At 36.9% G+C, this 24194-nt stretch overlaps 1 protein-coding gene across 1 annotated transcript; it reads right to left on the minus strand.

Annotated features, from left to right (window-relative positions):
* Positions 1–745: 745 nt before the first annotated feature.
* On the minus strand, positions 746–20631 carry ZDBF2 (zinc finger DBF-type containing 2). Its single transcript, XM_028112176.2, has 3 exons — positions 20572–20631; positions 13943–14070; positions 746–8003 (listed from the first exon to the last, which is right to left on the minus strand). The coding sequence occupies exons 1-3, from the start codon at positions 20629–20631 to the stop codon at positions 746–748; spliced, it is 7446 nt and encodes a 2481-aa protein (XP_027967977.2).
* Positions 20632–24194: the final 3563 nt, after the last annotated feature.

The following is a 24194-nucleotide window of genomic DNA, read 5'->3' on the forward strand; positions in this document are numbered from 1 at the left end:
TTTTCCCCTTAAGATCTAATAATGCTAAAGAAAAACCTACAGAGATCGTATATGTGCATGTGTCCAAATAAGGAAAGTCAGAGACTTGCAAATCCAATTTAAATGAAGAAGAAGGAGTTTGTTTATGTATATAAAATCGCTAGGCAGTTTTTAAAAACTGGAGTAAAGATTATGGAATCTCGTTTCCTTGGATGCTTTTAAAAGAAAGATCAATTATATTTTGTGATTACTTAAATCAACCTCACTCGAAAGTGGAGATAACTTATTCTAGTTTCTTCTTTTTTTAATTATCCAGTTAGAATACGATTTTGACAATGCCACTCTGAAACGCACAGAAGTACATATTCCTTTGTTTAAGTTTTTAAAAAGGAAAAATAAGATAGCATTTAATGTTTGCCACATTCATTTTTGCAATATTATAACCTGCTGACATGAAATACAATCATGAAAAATAAGTAAGAGGGACATGATTTGAGGGAGAAAAAAATGTATATACACTGTGCTAAATGATGGATATAAATTAAGATGAAGCTCTTCTACGGCAAATGGACGAAGGATGCGTTTAACTCTCAAAAAAAAAAAAAAAGGACCTTAAACACTAATTTTAAATCAATTATAAAAGTTCTGAAAAATAATGTCTGTAGCAAAATAGTTGAAGGTACATTTTTTTCACCAAAGCTGGGAAAGCTATGTGCACAAATATATTTCAAGTGAAGTACTGAATCCTCAGCTAGCCTCAACACTTCTAGGTGGTCTCATTAGCCCGCGGTTTGTTTGATAGCCGAGTCCTCATCCTATCAGAGTATGGTACCTGAGAATATAAGCTTCTCAAAGCATATATCTTCACAGGTCGAGAAAGCTTTCTTCTTTTCTTCCTCGGGCGTTTTTTACCACCATTCCTCTTTCTTCCTGCAGCGGGGCAAGAACCCTGCCCAGGCTGCTTGGGAGTAGAGCCGGGGGCAGCGATTAACTGCTCCTCAGCAGCCGCCACCCGCAGACCCGGCGGACCCGGCGGACCCGGCGGACCCGGCGGACCCCGCGGACCCGGCGGACCCCGCGGACCCGGCGGACCCGGCGGACCCGGCGGCACGGAGGAACCCGGCGGACCCGAGGGAACCCGCGAAACCGACGACCTCAAAACCATGTGGGTGGGGCTCTTCGCTTTCTTTAACTTAGTGACGTCGCGGTTCTTCTTCTTCAGATGCAGTCTAATAAAGGCGCTCCTGGACTGATATTTGCGACGCAAGAAGGCCGAGTATTTTGAAAGATACTTCCGAATTATATCATTTAGTTTGGTCTGAATCCAAATTGGCCGTTTTTCTGAAGCGATTCTGGGTTGTGGGTGGAGACTAATTGGTTTATAAACCTTCTGGGGGACACCTGGCTTATTATCGTTCGTCGTCATCCTCCGCCTGTGAATTTTCTTTCTACCTTCTAAGAACTTACGGGTAACTGCTTTTGAAGAGGTCCCGGCGGCATCGCGGTCGACAAGCGTTACCTGGAAATTACTTTCCTTTGGAGCTGCACCAGCGCTCGAAGTCCCTGGTCTTGGCATTGGCTCAGGAGAAACGGGGGCCCCCGGATAGGCCAGTAATTCATCCCTTATGGTCAAAACAGCTGTTGGGTCACAGTCTTCAGCATCTTCCTCACCCGAACTGGAGCTCAGGTCGCTAAGATGAGCTTGAAGCCAGTTAGTTCTGTCAGGGTCTGATACATCTATGCTCAGTGGAGGATTAATTACAATTTTCTTATTCAATGGGTCATAGTAATTAAAGGAGCTCCGTTTATATTTGTACTCTATGCTAACATCTCGACTTCTGGGGGTGCGGTATTTTTTAGAGAAGTTGGCAGTTTCACTGTCCTGAAATTTCATATTTGAAGAAATAACGTAGACTAAGGCATTGGGTTGCAAAGGCTTCAAAACTTTAGTACATGTTTCAGGAAATTCAAGTGTCCCAATTTTCACTTTCTTTTTTGTTTTTTTGTCCTGTAGAAGCGAACGCTTCCCTGTTGGTGAGTCGTCCTCCTGTCCACTGTCTTGTGTGTCTGACTGGTTTGTGAAATTGGTTTGAGTTCCATGGCTGACTTTTACAGCCTGACATCGAGAAGCCAGTCGCCATGATTGTTCATAATAAGGCCTCTTTACTGTAGAATGATGGCTAGATTTATCTAAGGCCACTGAAAAGTCATCAGTATCTGAAATGCCACCTGCATTATCATCACAATCTGAAAGAACTTGAATTGCTGCAGTGTCCTGACTCGGGTCAGTCCAGGTAATCTTTTTTCCTTCATTCAAATTTTTTTTTTTTATTTTCCTGGTCTCACAGTCATCATCAAAGTAACAGTGGAAACGACCCTCCTTAAACTCCTTGACAAGAGCATTAATTTTCATGTCATCTTCTCTCATTATTTGAGACCATGTTTTCCCTACAAATGAAGGAGGGACATGGGGCAAGGCTTCAAGAACAGGTTCATCCGGATTTTCTTCTATTACCTCCTTTGCCTTTTCCAGGTTCCTGACAGGATCAACCACGAAAATAGAGCTTGAATGGGAATCGCGGTTTGTTTCTTCTAGGTCCAGAGACATCTTCTTATACAGTCCCTTTTTATTAACAGCTTCTTGAGGCTGGTCATTGTCAGACTGAAGAGAGAGATCACACTGAAAACTCATTCCAGAACCACATGGTTCACAGCTCATACTTTCTGGATCTGCATGTTTTAGCTTCAGTAATTTTCCTTTACTAGCCCTTTGATGGACTGCTGACCCAGAAGAGGCATTACAACGCACTGCAGAAACAGTAGATTCACAGTGCTTATCTTTTCGGCCAATAGTTTCGAGACCTTTCCTCTGACAAATGTTGATTCCTTTGTCTTCTTCCTGAAGCTGGTCAGCCATTGGCTGAGAATCATCTTCCCATTTGAAATTTGTTTTAGGACTATCAGAACCACAACTCTTCTCTTCTGAGTCAATATATTTGACCATTTCTTTATCAGACCCTTGTGATGAGAGAGTCACAGACCGATCTGGGGGATCTATTTGAAAATTTATTTCAGAACCATAAGACTCACAGCTTGACTCCTGCAGAATAATATAGTCTTTCTTCTGGTTTACTACTTTGAAAGTCTCTTTGGATTGGTGTACCAGTGATTGAGGAGAGGCTTCACAAACATATCCTATTTCAGAACCACAAGAGTCACAGCACTCACCTTCTAGATCATAACCTTCCGTATTTATACAATTGATTTCTTTGACAGTCATGTGAGGTGAGTCAATCACTGGCTGAAAAGGCATATCAGACTCAGCAATCACTTCACAATCACTATCACTGGTCACCAGGTCCACAAATAGCATCTTTCGAAGATTTGCTTCTTTAACTGACACTTGAAGTTCATTAACCACTATTTCAAGAGGGACATCAGAATCACACATTAATTCAGAATCACTAGGTTCACTGCTCTTTATTTCCATGCCAAGATGCCCTTCCTTCGGAAGATCTATTTCTTTGCACACCACTTGAGATTGGTCAACCTCTAACTGAAAATGAATACCAGAATCACATTTTATTTCAGAAACGCTGGGTCCACAGCTCTTATCTTCTAGGTCATGATGACCCCTCTTCTGCAAGTTTATTTCTTTGACAGCCAGAGGAGACTGATCAGTCACGAAGTGAACAGGAACATCAGAATCATAACTTACTTCGAAGTCACCTAGTTTATAGCTCTTATCTTCCAGGTAAATATGGTCTTCCTTCCAAAGACTGACTTCTTTAACAGACTTTTGAAGCTGGTCAGCCACTGACTGAAGATGATCATCAGAAATAAAAGTTATTTCAGGACAGGCGATATTGCTCTTATCTTCCAAATTGACATGTTCCCCTTCCAAAAGGTGTGGTTGCTCAACCACTGATTGAAGAGGGACATCTGAAACATAAATTATTTCAGAATCACTGGGTTCATAGCCCTTATCGTCCAGACAAACATGTCCTTCCCTCAGAAGATTTATTTCTGCAATAGCATCTTGAATTTCATTAGCCACAGACTGAAGAGATTCATTAGAATCAAAATTTATTTTAGGATCACTAGGTTCCACAATCTTCCCTTGCAAGTCAACATGCTCCTTCCAAAGGTTCATCCCTTTAACGACTTCTTCAGTTTGGGCAGCCACTGACTGAAAAAGGACATTAGAATCATACACCATTTCAAAACCCTTGGGTTCATCCCTCTTATCTTCCACATCAACTTCATCCTTCCAAAGGCTTATTTCTTTAACAGTTTCTCTAACCTGCTCAGCCACTGACTGAAGAGGATCCTCAGAGTCAAAACTCATTTCAGAACCACCAGATTGACTGTGCTTATCTTCTAGCTCAATATGGTCCTGATCCAAAATAGTTATTTGAGGTTGATCAATTATTGACTCAACCAAGAAATCAGAATCCAAACTCATTTCAGAACCACTACATTGGCTGTTCTTATCTTCCACGTTCACATGACCTTCATTCTCAAGGTTTACTCGTTTAATAGCCCCTTCGGGTTTATCAGCCACAGACTGAAGAGAAACACCAGAAGCACGTATTAATTTAGAACCTTTAGTTTGAACCATTTTATTTTTCATTACAACTTTCCCTTCCTTCCTCAGGTTTGTTTTCTTAACCACTTCCTGAAATTGTCCAGTCAATAACTGAAGAGGGTCACCAGAATCGTATCTTATTTTACAATGACTAGATTCACGCTTTTTATCTTCCAGATGAACATTCTGTTCCTTCAAGCGGGTTAGCTGAGGTTGGCCAATGACTGAATGAAGAGGGGCACCAATATCCAAATTTACTGCAAAACCTCTAGAGCCAGTACTTTTACCTTCTGGGGCAACATGGTCCTCCTTCAAAACAGCAATGTGAGGTGTTTCAGTCATTAAGTGAGGAAGGACATCAGAACCAAACATTATTCCAGAACTGTTATAGTTATCACTCTTTTTTTCTAGAACACGTGCTTCTTTCTGAACATTGATTTCTTTGACAGCTATCTGAGGTTCAGTCACTAAATAATGAGGGATGTCAGAATCTGTTTCAGAACCACTAAATTTAGCACTTTTACTTTTGAATTTAGCATGTCTTTCTTTTTGAAGCCATATTTCTTTAACAGCTGTTTCGGGCTTGTGAGTCACTGACTGATGAAGAGGGACACCAGAATCCAAACTTGTTTCATAAACACTCAGTGCATTATCCTTATCTTGTAAGTGTATGTGTTCTTTCTGATGGCTTATCTCTTTAACAGCTATGTTAGGATGATCAGTCATTAAATGATAAGAAATGTCAGATTTCAAACTGATTTCAGAAACACTAGGCACATTACCTTTATTTCCCAAGTGTATGTGCTCTTCCTGAAGGTTCATATCTTTAATGGGATCTTTAGAATGTCCAGTCATTGAATGAAAAATACCATAATCCAAACTTAATCTGGAACCACTAGGTTCATTGTCCTTATTTTCTAAGTATATCTGCTCTTCTTTTTGAAGATTTAGCTTTTCCATAGCTACTTCAGGAGGGTCAGTCACTGAATGAGGAGGGACATAAAAATCCAAACTTATTTCAGAACCACTGGGTTCTTCATTCTTCCTCCCTACGTGTATATATTCTTCTTTCTGAATGATTATGTCTTTAACAGCCAGTTCCGGTTGATTAGTCCCCGAATGAACAGGTATATCAGAATCTAAAGTTATTTCAGCAACACAAGATTTATTAGTCTTGTTTTCCAGAGGACTAGGTTCCTCCACATAAATAGCCACTTGAGACTGGTCAACTCCTGAGCGAAGAAGAATATCAGAATCAAAAGTTATTGCAGAACTATTTGACCCAGAGTGCTCACCTTCCAAGTTAATGTGCCTTTTTCTTATTTCTTCCATGTCCATCTCAGACTGCTCAGTACCTGACATGGCAGGGGGATCAGATTCAAAAGTCAACTCAGAACTGGAGCACCCATAGCTCTTAACTTCCATGTCAACATTTAACTCTTTCAGACTTATTTCACGTTGATCACTAGCTGACTGATAAAGAGAAGCACGAGAATCAGAACTTTGATCAGAATTGCTAGATTTAACGCTCTTATCCTCCAAGTCAACAGCTACTTCTCGGGGGTTCACTTTTTTAACTATTACTCCGGATTGGCCAGCCACTAATCGAGCATCAGTGTGAAAACTCATTTCAGAACCGTGAGAATCATAGTTCATATCCACAGGTTCATTCTTCTCCTCCAGAAGATGTATTTCTTCAACAGCCCTCTGAGATTCATCAGTCACTGTCTCAAGGGAGACTGCATAATCAAGATGGGCTTTAGCACTGCTGGGTTTAAGGTTCTTATCTTTCAGGTAGCCCTGTCTATCCTTTAGGTTTCTTTCTTTGACAACCAGGTGGGGATGCTCAACTACTGACTGAGGAGAAGCATCATTATCAATACTTGTTTCAGAACAACTTGAACCATAGTTCTTATCAACCAAGCCAATGTGAACCTTCTGAAGTTTTGCTTCTGTGGCAGCCACTGGGAGTCGGTCGCCCACTGACTGAAGAGGAAATGGAGAATCAGTACTTACTTCGGAGCTACTAGATCCATAGTTCTTATCAACCAAGTCAATGTGTTCCTCCTTAGGAAGGTTTACTTCTTTTGCAGGTTGTTGGGGGTAGTCATTGGTTGACTGAAGTAAGGCATCACATTCAAAATTAATCTCAGAATCACTAGATTCATAGCTTTCATCAACCAGGCTAATAGGCTTTGCCTTCTGAACCCTTACACCTTTAACAATTACTTGAGTTCGGTTGGTAGCCAACGGAAGAGAGCCGTCACGATCAGAACTTATTTCAGAAATGAAAGATTTATTATTCTTACACTGCAAATCAGCATATGCTTCCTTTGAAAGGTTTATTTCTTTGGCAGTCACCTTAGATTCGTCAGTCGGTGAATGAAAAGGGGAACTGCAGTCAAAACTCATCTCAGAAGCTCTTGATTCATAGTTTTTATCTTCTTGGTCAATCTGCTCCTCCTTCCAAAGGTCTTGCGCAGCCTCTTCGGGTTGATCAGACACTGACTGAAGAGAGCCACGAGCAAACTTCACTTCAGAAATCACTGAGCTCTTCTGTCCCAAAAAGGCTGACTTATTAAAAACCAAACGCTTTTCCTCTTGGGTATGATCCGTATCAGAAAAGAATTTCCCACGGTGCTTTGCAGTAGCATCTTCAAAGATTCCTTTATTAGAAGGCATGCCACTTTTATTCAGGTTGATTCCTTGGTTGACAGCTAATTTGGAAAGAGATTCAGATTTTAAGGAGCCTTCAGTGCCCATAAATTCACGGACTTTAGCGCCAGCTGACAAAGTTTTACACGGAGATTTTTCATCTTCCTGTATAATCAATTCATCTGAATTTGTACCTAATGATTTCCTATTTGGTTCTTTAGGTTTCTGATAGGAAACTGAAGAAGTTTCTAGACTGGATGACAGCACAGGATTTCTAGAGCCCCTGTCTGGCTGTTCAACATATCTGTCAACTGTGTTTGGGTCACATTTCCTGCCTGAATCTGAACTGGTTGCAGCTGGTAACCTAGTAGTTTTAGTTGTAACTGGTCTATCAAAGGAACTTCCAGCTAAACAACTAGCAGGAGCACTAGAAATCACTGACGGACATATTAAGCTTGGTCTAGTATGTGTAGCTTGGCCAATACCAACTGGATTAAATTCTTTCATGCCACTCCCAATTTTCTGAACAAACCCCAAGGGCTGCTGTTGTCCCTTCTCCAGTTTTTGAATAACTGATGGTCTAACTGAAACACCCTGTATATATTCCTGAGATTTGCTGGGTCTAGAATGCAACTCTTTACTAGGTTCAAAACCCTTGGTGGAGCTCTCTCCTTTGACTCCAGCAGCATCCTCAGTCGCTCCTTCAGAAACAGAATCATCAACAGGAACCACTTCAGGAGGTGACGCAGTATTCGTAAGAAGTCTCTCATTTTGGGTTGATCTAAAAAGGAAGGGGGGAGAATCCATAAAAATACTCTAATATCTATTTAAAATGTTACAATAAAGGCACAATAATGTTATTTTCTTTCTATCCTGGGCCCTCTTGTTAGAGGACAAAGAATCAAGGCAATCACATGAGGCTGTACCCTGTACGTATTTGCAGGCAGGGAAATCAGCACAGAAGGTGGACGCAGCTCCACCAATTGCTACTTAATAAACACAAATGGCTCCTAAACATAAAAAACTGTTAAAAAAAAAAGAAGCCATATATCATTTGTCAGTTATCAGAGTGGTAAACACAGTAAAAAGTGTTATGTAAGTTACATAACCTTCTAGACTTCAGTTTTCTCCCCAAAAAAGAACGGAATATTACTTTCCTTCATGAGATAGTTTTGAGGAGTAAATTAGTTGTTATATGTAAAGAGCATTTTTTTAAAAGCCTGGAAAATATAATCATCCACAAATGTTAGCTATTATTTAACACACTGTTGCGTTTTTTAAGTTTTTATTTAAATTCCAGTTAGTTAACATACAGTGTAACATTAGTTTCAGGTGTACAATTTAGTGATTAAACACTTCCATACAACGCCCTGTGCTCATCACAAATGATGAGCTCCTTAATCCCCATCACCTATTTCACCAATTCCCCCCACCCACCTCCCCTCTGGTAACCATCAGTTTGTTCTCTATAGTTAAGAGTCTGTTTCTTGGTTAGCCTCTCTTTTTCCCTTTGCTCATTTGTTTTGTTTCTTAAATTTCACACGAGTGTAATCATATAGTATTTGTCTTTCTGACTGACTTATTTCACTTAGCGTGATACTCTAGCTCCATCCACGTCATTACAAATGGCAAGATTTCATTTTTTTTATGGCTGAGTAATATTCCAGTGTGCATACGTGCGTGTGTGCCACATTTTCTTTATCCATTTATCAGTCAATGGACATTTGGGCTGTTTCCATAATTTGGCTATTGTAGATAATGCTGCCATACACAAAAATAAATTCAAGATGGATTAAAGACTTAAAGGTGACACATGAAACCATTAAAATCCTAGAGAACACAGTCAGTAACCTCTTTGACATCGGCCACAGCAACTTCTTCCTAGATATGTCTCTGAAAAAATAAACTACTGGGACTTCATCAAAATAAAAAGCTTCTGCACAGTGAAGAAAACAATCAACAAAACTAAAAGGCAGCCTACCAAATGGGAGAAGATATTTGCAAATGACATATCAGATAAAGGGTTAGTATCCAATTATATAAAGAACTTATAAAACGCAACACCCCCAAAACAAATAATCCAATTAAAAATGGGCAGGAGACATGAATAGACATTTTTCCAAAGAAAACATACAGATGGCCAACAGACACATGAAAAGATGCTCAACATCACTCATCATCAGAGAGTACAAATCAAAACTACAATGAGATATCACCTCACACCTCACTGTCAGGATGGCTAAAATCAGGGGCGTCTGGGTGGCTCAGTCAGTTAAGCATCTGACTCTTGATTTCGGTTCAGGTCATGATCTCACAGTCATGACAGCAAGCCCTGCATCAGATTCTGTGCTGGGCGTGGAGTCTGCTTAAGATTCTCTCTCCCCTCTCCCTTTACCCCTCCCCCCCCGGAAAAAAATTTTAAATGCCAAGAGGAGTCTAAGGAGACAAGCTAATGGAACATGGTTATCCCAGATGGGACCCTGAAACAGAAAAAGACATTAGCTAAAAACTAAGAACAGCTGAATGAACTACAGAACTTAATGTATTAATATTGGTTCATTAATTATAACAAATGTGCCATACTAATCTAAGTTGTTAGTAACAGGGAAACTAGGTGGAGAGGGTATATAGGAACTCTTCTGTACTACTTTCTCAAGTTTTCTGTTGCTCTAAAACTGTCCTAAAATGTAGTCTATTAAAAATAAGTTTTTTGGGGTGCCTGGGTGGCTCAGTCGTTAAGCGTCTGCTTTGGGCTCAGGTCATGATCCCAGGGTCCTGCTCGGGCTCCCTGCTCGGCGGGAAGCCTGCTTCTCCCTCTCCCACTCCCCCTGCTTGTGTTCCCTCTCTTGCTGTCTCTCTCTCTCTGTCAAATAAATAAATAAAATCTTTAAAAATAAATGTTTTAAAATAAATAATTTTAAAATAGATTAACACCTAAAAATACCTTTATTATATATTTTTCAATTTGAGATGCTTCAATCATCTAAGAGAAACATATACATGTGTCAGCCACATGTAACTTTTTTTAAGATGTCATAAATATCATTATTTCTTTCCCATAAAAATTTATCACAATTAACACTAAAAGAACATTTTTTGGTATTTGTAAAATTAAAAAGTTAACCCAGATATCAGAATAATATGATAGGGCAAAAAAATTCCAGAAGGTTTCATACTTCTGAACTCTAATCAATAAAACTGCAGTACAATCACCACTTTACCCTAGTTTTTCAGAACCCTAAGAAGACCATCTCCATTTATTTGTCTTAAAGGCTATCACAACATTCTCAAAATTAATCTTGTATGTTTCACAAAGAAAAGGAAGTAAGGCAGGTTCATAAACCAAATTAGGCAAAATCCCAAAAAAGTTAGGAATCACCATCTAGATGCTTTGATTTGCATCTGTATTTGCATGTGGTTAAAATTAACAACGAAATCACAATCTATATTTCTACTCATTTTATTTTTTAAAGATTTTATTTATTTATTTGACAGAGAGACACAGCGAGAGTGGGAACACAAGCAGGGGGAGTGGGAGAGGGAGAAGCAGGCTTCCCGCGGAGCAGGGAGCCCGATGGGGGGCTCAATCCTAGGACCCTGAGATCATGACCTGAGCCGAAGGCAGACACTTAACAACTGAGCCACCCAGGTGCCCCAATATTTCTATTCATTTTAAACTAATTTCACAACAAAAAAGCCCTCTAAAAATCTAACCATTAAAGATTAAAAACCCTTTCTTTTATATAATTCTTGTGCTAAATTTTTGAAATCTATAAGTAAAATTTAAAAACTACATATCAAATCTATGAGATGTGATCAAAATGGAAACCTCACACTTTTAAACCTTCCACTAAAAAAAGAATTAGTAGGCACAAATTAACTAAATGAGCACTTAATTCAGGAAGAAAGATAATCAAATTCCCCCCACCGAGGAAATTTGAGGAAATTAATTAGGAAAAAGAAAAACCAATAAACAGAAAACAAAAATAAAGCAAGAGCTGACTTTCAAGAAGGCTAAAATAATACAAAAACCTACAACGTCTAGATAAGGGGGGGAAGGGAAGAAATTTTTAAAAATAAACTCTACAATTTAGAATGTTTATAAATATAAATAATGTGTTAGCAAGGGATTAAAAAACTCAAGGTAAGAAAATGGAATTCAAAATCAGATATACTGATGGGAAAATACAGATACACAAATAGAGGAATTTAGTTTATGTTACAGGTGACATTTTTTTGTTTTTAAAGTAATCTCCACAACCAACATGAGGCTCAAACCCACAGCCAGGAGATCTAGAGTTGCATGCTCTACCCACTGAGCCAGCCAGGTGCCCTAACAGGTGATATTTTATATCAGTGGAGATAATTAATATACTTTCACAAAAAAATAAGAAGTCCTACTTCACACCACATATAATAACAAATTCCAGGAAGATTAAAAATATTTAAAAGCAGAAATAAGGACATGAAGAAAAAGACATGAAAGAAGCCATAAAGGAAAATTCCCTTACATATATTATGTCAAAATGTTTAATTTCTATATGGTAAAAGACAATACACACAGATGAAAGACATATGACAGATGTTGGGAAAATAATTATAACATATTTAAAATACAAAGGACTATTATCTACAAATATTGAATACAAATCCAAAATATATAAACAATTCAATAGAAAAACAGATAACATCTACAACAATCCATAAAATAAATATATGGCTAATAAACATATATAAAGAGATGTTCTATTTTACTCTTAAGTAAATAAAGGCTAACGAAGGGATACGCTTTTTTGGCCCATTATGTTATGGGGGGGGGGAGGGAAGAAGTTGCTAATCCCAGTGTTAGCAAGAGTGACAGAAAAATGAGCGCTCTCATAGACTACTGGTGTATATGTATGTTATATAAATTGTATATAAATTGGCATAGCCTTCTAAGGAAGAGTCTCAAGAATTTTAAAGTTCCACACACAGCTTGAGCAAGAAAATAAGTAAGAGTAAAGGATTAAAACCCACAGAAGACACAGCCATGAGTTTATAATGATATAAATAGATACTCTAATAAGTGAGGGAACAAGAAAGCTCTTCTTCATGAAGACTAATTAATACACGTAATAACTGTTTCAGGGAACAATCATCAATTAATGCTTACAATAAGCGGGTGGAAATAAGATGAGAAACAGCGTATTTATTTACAGAGTCTCAAAGTACTTCTCCACAAGTCTTACTAATTATAATGGGGAAAAGAGTAACATAATAGTAGAGAAGCCCCTTAATTAAGTGATCCAAGTTAACATCACCAGCCATGAGACATGACAACAACATGGGTCTCTTTAATACACTGAGAAGGGCACAACACCAATTATAATTTATTCTTGTTCAAATGCATAACCTAAGTTTAATCATGAGAAAATGTCAGGCATACTCCAATTTGGGGACATCCTAGAAAATAACTGGCCAGCAGTGTCTAAGGCTTGAAAGCAAAGACTGTGGAACTGATCCTGATTAAGGGTGTCTGAGGAGATGGGGCAACTAAATGCCATGTGTGATCCTGGACTGAATCCTGGTCCCAGAAAAAGGACATTAGTAAGAAAACTGACAGAATCTGACTAAGGTCTATAAATAGTATGGCATCGATGTAATTTCATGGATTTGATCATTGTACTGTCATTATTTTAGATTTAACATTTGAAGAGGTCAGGGGAAAGTTATACAAGAATTTCTTGTGCCAGTTTTGCGACTTTTCTGTAAGCCTGAAATTATTCCAAAATGAAAGGTTAAAAGATAAAAAAGTATTTTTTAAGGCTCAGAAACTTTAGCCCATAAGTTCAAGTTCTAGGAATCTACACCACAGAAATAGCTGCATGTACAAATATGTCTGTTGAAGCACTCCTTACACAAGCTATAAACTGGAAATTTATACTGACCCCAACATAATCTGTCTTTCCAACAGCTGAGAAAGAACATTTTTTAAACTTTTTCCCCATTTAAACTTTTTCTCCATTTGCTAAATTCTGGGTTGTGACTTGCAAAGCAAAGCATTCAAAAATATCCTTTTTCTACTGCTGGTGCTTATCTCAACTATTCTGCACAGATATGCTAGTAATCTGTTTTGCTTTATCTCATACAGCTGTAGCTGCAAACTTGCACATAGTTGTTAAACTAATGTTCTACCAATGTTTTTCTTTGACAAAGGACACTAACTCTTAAATATTATCAAAATATTTGTTTTTATTAAAACAACCAAAACACTGATACAAGAGAAAGCTATCAAGACACTGACAGATCATTCAAAAGCCAATTCTATTTGCTATCTCTTCGATTCAGTTAGCAAATAATTCAGTTAAGGTGGAACTGACTTAGTTTTTACTTACTCTGCTACAGTCACCAGCTGGTCTGTTCCTGATCTTTTAAAGGCTATTTTTGCCCCCACCATTACCCTTGCTTAATCTTATGACATACTTAGTAGGACATCTTAATGATGTGTAACTATTTATTGACCTAAGACTTCTCTTTAGAAAAAAGCATGGTGTGGTGAGTGAAATTTCTTATTTAAGCTAGAAAAATTTTCAGATAGCAGCAGAGAAGTTACTAGGTAAAATTTCACTTCATATTCCTTAATGAAAAGATTCATTTTAAGAAGCACTAGAGAGTTCACACAAACATCGAGTATAACATATAATAACTCTGTACTAACAGAATTCCACTCAGCTACTTTACCTGCTTTCTTGAGAATGATATGGGTGGTGCCGGAGCACGTCCTGCAAGAAACGTTCCATCAAGCTAGTGGTGCCCATCCGCTGTCGATTCTGTGTGGTCAAGTATCTATGCTGAGCACTGGACATATGCTATTAAAAAGAAAAAACACACTAAACAGTTTTAAACAGGTAATACTCATTAGTAGTGAGAGTTTCACAAATGGATTCATTTAGATATTCCTGGTAGAAGTATAAATTGATAGAGTCTTTCTGCAAAACAATTCTAGAATGTGTATCTAAAAACCATAGAAGTATCTTTCCCTTGGATATAGTAATGACATTTCTCTAAATCTCTCCCTAAGGAAATCATCCTAAATGTGGATGCTTTATGCAAAAAATGCTGCTTATCACAGCATAACAACAAAAAACTGGAAATCTCCAAAGTGTCTAATAGGAAAATCTATAATATGACCTAAGATGTAATACTATGAAACTATCTAAAATAATACAAAAAATTTTACATAACATGGAGAAATGTTAGATAGTAAGAGAAAAATGGGGGATGCAAAAATCACATGTATACTCTTACCTAAAACTGTGGTTTTAAAACATACAAACAAAAATAAAATAAAATGAAATGTACAGACAAATCAATGGAAGAAAATACACCAAAATCTTAAAAGCATTTACATCTGTGAGGTACATTTAAAAGTAATTTTAATTTTTGGGGGCGCCTGGGTGGTTCAGATGGTTAAGCATTTGCCTTCGGCTCAGGTCGTGATCCCGGGGTCCTGGGATCGAGTCCCGCATCGGGCTCCCTGCTCAGCCGGAAGCCTGCTTCTCCCTCTGCCTCTCTCTCTCTCTCTCTGTCTCTCATGAATAAATAAATTTTAAAAAATCTTTTAAAAAGTAATTTTAATTTTTTTATTATAAATTCTTATATTTGTACCAAGCAAATATTTTTATAATAAAAATCTGTTCAAAGAGAGAAGAGGGTTGGATCACTGTATTTGTAAAAGTTGAAGATTAATACACAAAAAGTCTATCATTTCTCTTCAGAGATTACAAATCCTCACTTAAACAGAATTCTGGAATAAATACACAGAATTTTGTTTTGTAATTCTCTCCACAGAAACAGTTTGTGTTCACAAGTATTATTTAGTGAGCTATCAAAAGGGATGGGAAAGAAGTCTAACATCTACTGAGCACCTATAACATATCAAACAGTGCTATTCCATTCACGACGCAGTAATCTCATCGAATTTTTACTGAGTATGAATCTTGTCCCCATTTTGATATAAAGAAATTAAAGCACAAAGATTTGGAGTAAATTGCCCCAAGCCGGGTATCTAGCCAGTAACAATTAAGGCAGGATTTCGATCTGCATCTACCTCTAAAGCTTATCTTCTCTCCCTATATCACACTACTGCTAATGCCATATTTGCAACATGAGTTACTGACAATTTAGTAACATGTTTTCATTTAACAATACCCGGGGAAAGTCATACTTCAAAGACCATAGTAAAGATGCCGAAAGAACTTAAACTGGGCTGCCAGCTCCTGATCACTATTACAACTCCTGGAGTTCTCTCCTTCCATGCTGACTTCAGGGGTCTACTCTGATGCTGCCTTAGCCCCAGTAACAGTCTGAATCATGACAGTCTCAAGATCCTCTGGCCTCAAAGCTCCCCATTGTCCAGGACCCTAGCCCACCTGTTTCATGAAGGGAACAAAGGTACAAGGAAACAAACAATTAAAATCCAACCTCATCCTCTCTCTGCCTCAGTAAAAATTTTAAAAAGGCAACATGAATGGAGAATTTACACTGACACAAACCACAGAAAACACCACACTATATAGCCCAGAAGGTGTCAGTGTCTTTAAATTTTCTTAGTTGACATTTACATAAAGATAAGTGCACAAATCATATGTATAGCTCAATAAATTACCACACAATAAACACATCCAAAACCATCTATCCATGAAAAACTAATGAGCACTCAGAACCCTTCTAATGTCCCAGACCAATCAAATATTCCTTTCCTCTTCCCCCAAATTAACTATTACTAAATTTTAACAATATAGATTAGGTTTGAAAGTTTCTAAATTTAAGTGTAGTCATACAATGTATATGCTCTTTTACATTCATCTTCTTTCACTCCACATCTGTAATACTCATCTGTAGTCTGTTTGCTTTAATTTCTGTATAGTATCCCATCATATGAATATACCGCATATTATTTATTCATTCCATTCCTGATGGACATTTGTATCATTCGCAGCTCATGGCTGTCATAAATTATGCTGCAAAAAACTTTCTTCTATGTGACTTTTGGCACCCACGTGCATACATTTTTATTGAGTGTATTACTAAGGGTGGAACTTCTGGGTCATAAGGTTTGCACATGCTCAGCTTTAGTACCCTCTTGTTGACTAGTCTTCCAAAGTTGCTGTACCAATTTGTACCCTCCCCAGCAATGTTTCATAGTTTCCATTCCTCTCTCTCCGCGTCAACACTTGCCATTGTCAGTCTCTTTAATTTTAGCTACTGAAGAGGGGGGTTCATGTTATATCACTGTTGCTTTAATTTGCAATTTTTGTGATAGCTTTTCATTTTCCTGGCCACCTGGATATCTTCTTTTAGAGCATGTCCAAGTCTCTTCCTGTCAAGTGCATGTTTTTTTTTTTAATAAACTACAGAAATTATTTATTCTGAACATGAGCTCTTCTTTCAATTTTATGTTCCAAGTATCATTCTCTGTGGCTTACCTTTTCACTTTTTTTGGGTGGGGTGTTCATAAAGTTTATTTGTGTGTGTGTGTGTGTGTGTGTGTGTGTTTTCCAGTAATAGTTACAAGGCACTTTTCTACTTTAATCATCTCTCACTGCTTCCTAACTTAACTGAAGTCCAATTTACCAATTTTTTTGTCGGTGCTTTCTGTTACCAGTTTAGGAATCTCTCCCTACCTCAAAATCATGGAGATTTTCTACTGATTTCTAGAAGCTTGACTGTTTTACCTAAAATATTTACATCTACCATCTATCTACCTGGAACTGACTTTTGTATCCAGGATGATTTAGTAATAGAGTTTCATTTCTTTTTCTCCATATGGCTAGCCAATCGACCCAGTAGCATTTACTGAAGAACGTCCCATCCTCACCATTCTTTAGTGCCACATTTGTCACAAATCAAATATCCACATGTCTGTTTCTGAAGTTTCTGGTTTATTTCCATAATCTTTCTAATTTTGCACCATTGTCTTAAAGACTGTAGTTTAGTAATAAATTTGGATAGTTATTACTTCTGACTTTGTTCTTCTTCTTCAAGATTATCCTGGTTCTTCTTAGCCTTTTGCATGTACATACATATTTTTAGAATAGGCTTAATTTTCATTAAACTTAATTTTTCTGGAATTCTGTTTGGAATTTCACTGAATCAATATATATGTTTGGGGAGAAATGACATGTTTATAATACTGATTTTCTCAATCCATGAACACGGTATATCACACCAATTATTTAATTTTTCTTAAATTTCTCTCGATGTTTATACTTTTCTATATAAAAACCTTATACATATTTTGTTATATTTATTCCTGAAGAGTTGATGTTCTTTGATGCTGTTGTAAGCATTTTTTTAAATCTCATTTTCTGTGTGGCATTGGAAATAAAAATACAATTTCTTTTTATGTTGGCCCAAGAAACTTTTTAAACTCACCAAAAAAAAAATTAAAAAATAAAAAAACAAAAAATAAACTCACTTATCAATTCTAACGGTTTACCCAGAGATCTTTAGAATTTTCTATGTCCACAATCACACTGTGTACAAATAATGTTTTGTTTCTTTTTATCTAATCTTTGTCGTTTTAATTTTTCTTTCCTTATTCCCCTGGCTAAATCTCCAATAAAATATTAAATATAGTTTAATTCATAGCACCAAGTCTATTTTCACTTAATATTCTACTGGTATATTTGGATTTAATCTGTTTTTACTTTTAAATCTGTGTTTTATTGTTCTTGCCTGTCCAATATTGTCCCTATTTCTCCTCTTTTTGCCTTCTTGTGGATTGCTTTTTATTATTCCAAGTTTCCCCTTTCTGTTAACTTGGCAGTTAGTTATAGGCTAGCCTCTTTTTCTAGTCTATTAGTGGTAACATTATAACAAGCAGCCCTGACCTACCAAGATCTAAAATTACTTATTACCTTTACTCTCTTCTTGAGCAAGGACTTAACTTGATTTACTCTCTTTCCAGTTTCTATGCCACTGTTGTGACTCCCTCCTACAAGATACTATTCATTTAGATTGCCTACCACCTTTCCATTGATCTTCATGCCTTCCCATCTCTCTGAGCTTCCAACTGGAATCATCTTCCTTCTATCTGAAGAACTCTTTTTAGGATTTCCTTCAGTAAGGGTCTGCTGCCAACAAATTCCTTTAATTTTTGTTTTCCGAAAATATTTCTATTTCACCTTTTTTTTCAAGGATGTATTTCTTAAGCATAGAATTATAAGTTGGTAGTTGTATTCTACCTTTTGGCTTCCATTGTTTCTGTTGAATATTCACCTAGATCTAGGCTCTGTATTTCTCTATTGCCTTTAAAGTTCTCCAAAGCCATGAAACTTATCCATTTCTTTATTTACTGAAGCCTTTATACTTAGCACAAATTACTTTGACTGTCAACAGTCTTTTTTTAGGGGCACCTGGGTGGCTCAGTCGTTAAGCATCTCCCTTCGGCTCAGGTCATGATCCCAGGATCCTGGGATCGAGCCCCGCATCAAGCTCCCTGCTCTGCGGGAAGCCTGCTTCTCCCTCTCCCACTCCCCCTGCTTGTGTTCCCTCTCTCACTGTGTCTCTCTCTGTCAAATAAATAAATAAAATCTTAAAAAAAAAGTCTTTTTTAATGTCTGTTTAATGCATGAGTATCCAAATGTCTAAAAATTATTTTAAACCTTAAGAAAAAGTTAGACTGAATGCTTACTGAATAGAGCTTGTAGTTAAAGATTTAGTATGTTTTATTAATATCAAAAGTTCAGCAAATAATCTTCCAGTCACGTGATGCTATAATTTATCAATCGTGACAGAAACACTAAAGAGAGCTTTGAGATTTATTACCTGCTGCCTCATGTTTATAACCAGCATTAGAAAGTATTTTTTTTTGTAAAAAGGCAGAGATGTAGAAATCACAACAATAAAAACTTTTCCTTAGTATGAATTTAAATGATGACTGCTGACAATTAAACAAATACTACTAAACAGCTGAATTTTTATGTATTACAACTTGTCTTGGATATCACTTATGATAAAACAGCTTAGCACTAACAGGACCAGAGCTTCGTTATATTACTACTTCACCTATGACACAATTCTCAGCTTAGACACTGAAGAAAACCTTGAGACTCTTCCAAGTTAACAATCCCGGTCAGAAGACTACAGCTACTATTACCATGATTACTTATTTCAAAATGTCCATATACAATGCTTCACAAACTCTTCCAACAAAAAGGAGCACTACTCAATTCATTCTATGAAGCTCCAATACCAAAACCAAAGACATCACAAGAAAAGAAAGCTACAGACAATATCCCTTATGAATATAGATGTAAAAATCCTCCACAAAATGCTGGCAAACCAAATCCAGGAACATACAGAAGGATTAAACACCATGACCAAGTGGGATTTAGCCCAGGGATGCAAAACTGGTTTAACAACTAAAACTCAAATCAATTTAATTGCTACAGACTGAATTGTGCCCCCCCCCCAATTCATACGTTGAAGTTCTAACTCCCAATGTGACTGTCTTGGGAGACAGGGCTTTTAGGGGGTAATTAAAATCACAATATATTAAAAAAAAAAAAACTACCTGGAAATGAACCAAAGATCTAAATGTAAGAACAAAAACTATAAAATTCTTAGAGAAAAATACGAGGCATAAATCTTCATGACCTCGGATTAGGGAATCTTTTATGACACCAAAAACACAAGCAACAATATGAGGGAGAAAAAGCTACATTTAACTACAGCAAAACTTAAAAGATTTGTGTGTGAAAGCATAAACTTCCAAGTCCTTCCCTTATTCCATGATGTCTTATAGAATCTAATCCTCTGAATTCTTCACCTCTCACTTAACACCTGCCCTCCACCTGACCAGCACCGAAGCCCGAAGCCCCGAAGCCCCGAAGCCCCGTTGGCTGCTGGCTTTTGGTTAGCATGCTAACCACCCCTCCGCCTTGGGGCCTCTGTCTTTGTTCTCTCTTCCGGCTACCTAGAAATTCCTCCCCCAGAGATAAGCAAGCCTGGACCCCACACTTCGTTCAAATCTCGACTCAAATGTCACTTCCTTCACCTCACCCGGCCACCCTATCTAAAACTGCACTCTCTTCTTTTATTTTCCTCATAACATTTATCCCAATCTGACATATCTTGTACTAAAATGTATATGACTATTTATTTTCCGTCTTACCACACTACAAAGTAAGCTTCATGAAAAGAGGGACCTGGATTGGCTCATAGTCATATCCTGAGAACCTTAAACAGTGTCTACCAACGAGAAGGTTCACAACATGATCTGTTCAGTGGATGAATAAATGAATTTAATTTATTAAATAAACGACGGCTTCTGAGGTATAAGCACATTAGCAGGACCCTCTCACCTGTTCCAGGTTATTATAGCGCACGCAGCAATAACTGCAATATCCTTGTCTGTTCTGCATGGTGAATAACCAAAGTCAAGCGGCTACTGTCCTGGAATACTCAAACTGAAAAAAAAAGAGAAATGGTAAAAACACAATCATTCCTTACTACCATGAGGAAAACAGCTTTGATAATATGAGAAAACAGAAATGCATCCCTGAGTCCGACCCCCTCTTCTTTCTAACAATTATGAAATTAGATAAGGCTGCCATGAGCTGCTGAATCCATCGGTGACCCTGGAGTAGATAGGAGAGCTGTGCATCTTCTTCTCTCTCTCTCTCTCTCTTTTTTTTTTTAAGATTTCTTTATTTATTTGACAGAGAGAGAGAGCGCGCGAGCACAAGCAGTGGGAGCGGCAGAGGGAGCAGCAGACTCCAGTGTTACACCTGACGTCTAATTCTGTCATGAGAACAAAGATAACACATGTACTTTCTGCTTAGTCCAAAAAGGGGCAGATTTTAAAATAAATTATCTGAAAGAGTTGCTAAAAATCAAAGTAACAACTAATTCGTGTCTAAAACACAAGACACTTCTCTTCTGACAACCACATAAACCAAATTAAATATGAGGAATTTTTTCCAATTGGTGAAATGAGATTTCTCTACAAATAAAAAAGTTTCCAAGTTCCTACCCCCTTAAAACTATAATCCTTCAACATTACATACTGCAGTGGTTCACAAGCCAGGCTGAATATCAAAATCATTCCCCAAAATTCTGATTTAGCAGGGCTGAGAAAGAGCCTAGAATTCAAATTTTTTTTAATTCCCCAAGTAACTTTGATACACAGCCAATTTATTCACTGAGACAAAGTGTTTACAATTAACAATTATTTTAAATAATAAATCAATACAATTTCAGTTTTTTGGCTGTGTTTTGTTAAAGTACGAACAGAATTGTAAGAAATAATTTCATCAAGTTTTAATTCTAGTTATTTTAACATTCGTGTCTGTTGGAGAATATGTAACAGAATGATCCTATAATGTGTTGAGTATCTCTGGTAAGATGATCCTGCAACACACAAAAAGTTTACTCATTAAAATCAACCTTTAAAATGAAATCACAGCCTTGAAATCAATGAAAACAGTAAATCAAAATGCTACCATAACATTCACTTACCTGTTACGTCTTATTATGAGAAACTCTGACTTTCTGACTTCCACACTTACGGGGAAAATAAATCAATTAAACCAGCCTCTGAAAGAGAGAATATATATTTAAAAAAAAAAAAAGACTTCCTTAAATTCTGGTCTTTTTTCCATTATTTTACTTCATTTATTAGCCTGAAGCAACAAAATGAAACAAGCTTTAGTTGTATTATAGATATGGCAATTTTCATGCTGAGAGAACCCTAGCACTTAAACCTGAACTTTGAAAATCATAAAATAACAAACTTCTTCATGCTTTAATTCAAAATATATTTAAAACAATCATTGAATGAAAGGCAAAATTGAAGTATGAGTCTAATATCACACACACAAAAAATTGAACTCCTTTATTTTTTTGATCTTCAATACTTACAGCCTTCAATTCCCATTTTTATTTCCCATTCCCATTCCGCATTATTATCCGACATTTCTATGCCATTTCTCTCATCTTGTGTCACATACATGCCCCATTATGACAATTAGCTACAATGACTCAGAAGCACCCGATGGGCATTTTTAAAACTTTGCATGCTAGGAACCCCACCTGAAAAACCTACTGAATCAAATCGCCTGGCGGGGAGCCAGGCACATGCGTATTATGCATATTTAAAATGCTCTAAGGTGATTCTGAGCTAGGCTGAAGCAATTACATAAGTCGTCATTTTTTATGTACTAATAAAATTCTTACTTATTAAAGAGATCATTTCTTTGGGGTCTGGGATTATATTACTTTTCATGACCCAATGGGTCTTTTAATACCAATTCTTAATTCTACTGGTACCTGGTATTTTCATTCGGTAACAAATCACCTACCTTGAGCAGGAAAGGGTAGGTATTACATCAGCTGTATTAGTCTTGGCAAACATCTGTAAATTAAAGCAATTAAAAAAAAAGATAAGCCCCCTAAGTATCTACCATTGGCCAAGTAAGTAGCCCCCAGTCATAGATAAGTTTGAAAAATAACTCAATTATGTTTCAATGGGAGAAAAAAAGATTAACTCTTGAACACAAAGGACTTTACATACTATGACTCACTGAATCCCACATGACCTTCTAAGATGCTCTGGAGCAGAGTAACCCATATAACCCAACATCATATATTTCACATCTCTGGGTCCGGGAACAAACTGCTGCAAAAGAATAAACTGGGTCTCTGGTAAGGTTAAGAACAAAGATGCTATAACCCCCATGAGAAATGTTCATGGGAAATGTTTGAAAGAAATATTTACATGAAATTAACATTGGGTCCTGGACTAACCCTCAGCTCCTATGTTAGTTTCAATGAAAAAACACTGTCAATTCTTTATCATCTCTCTATATCAAGACAATAAAGTCAAATTATCCATTTTTTTAATTCCTCCACATTGTTGTTGGCAGTGTGTTTCTGGTTAACAAAAAATTCCAACACTTAGATTCAGAAGAGCCAGTGACAGCATTGTATTATCAAATAAATATTTAGCGCCTACCCTGTGCAGAGTTCCATGCTAGAAGCTTTAGAGGATAGAAATAGACAAGCTTTCTTGCTCTCAAGAAGTTTAAAATGGCATTAGGAAATGAATGCAAAAACACCAGGTGGTATCTGAGAAATGTACAAATAGTAAGTGCCAAAATGTCACAGTGGATATGGTTTTTTAACCGGACATTGGAAAATGGGTAGGATTTGCTTAAACAAAGATCAGGAAAAAATATTCCAAGTAACAAAGAAGCAAAAGCACACAAGCAAGAAAGCGAAGGTACATTTAGAGATAGTAAACTGACAAGTTCAGCTGGAGCTAAGATTTCATTTAAAAATTTATGGGGCAATAAAGAAAGAAAAGCAGATTCAGTTTCAACATGATTGTATTTAAAAGAAAACTTGAGAATTTAGACTACATATTTAGGCAGTGTGGATATTTTTATGGAAAGCAGTATATGCAGAGAGCTTTAAGAAAATTCTGGAACAGAATTTAAGAAAATTCTGGGACAATGATTCTTCCCCCTTCAAAGGAGCTTTTCACAGGGTAAGTTAAAATATTCAGCACTATTTTCTAGAATACTGGAGAATGAGTTAATATCCAAACTATCCAAATTCAAAGGATCAGTAGTAGAGCAAAGACTTAGGCTCATTTATGCTTGCAAATTAGGAAAACACACGTTAATTTTTTTCTTTAAAAATTACTTTTATTAATTTTTATTATGAAAAAATTTTTGATGGTACAATTATAAAAATAAAGAGCATAAAAATCAGTCATAATCCCACTACCCACCACTAATATTCATCAGATATTCTTTGTTCTAAACATGTTTTTACAAAAATGGAATGGTACTATACAGTCTATTCTATAGCCTCTTCTCTCACTTAACCGAATGAGAAGAGAACCTCTACATGATATTATATATAATTCCAAAACAGAATCTTTAATGATCGCATAGTATTTTACCCGTGTAAGACAAAAGCC

Source organism: Eumetopias jubatus, unplaced genomic scaffold (assembly GCF_037043125.1).
Source record: "Eumetopias jubatus isolate StellerSeaLion01/CBP00866 unplaced genomic scaffold, mEumJub1_p1.0 scaffold_3, whole genome shotgun sequence".
Lineage (NCBI taxonomy): Eukaryota > Metazoa > Chordata > Mammalia > Carnivora > Otariidae > Eumetopias > Eumetopias jubatus.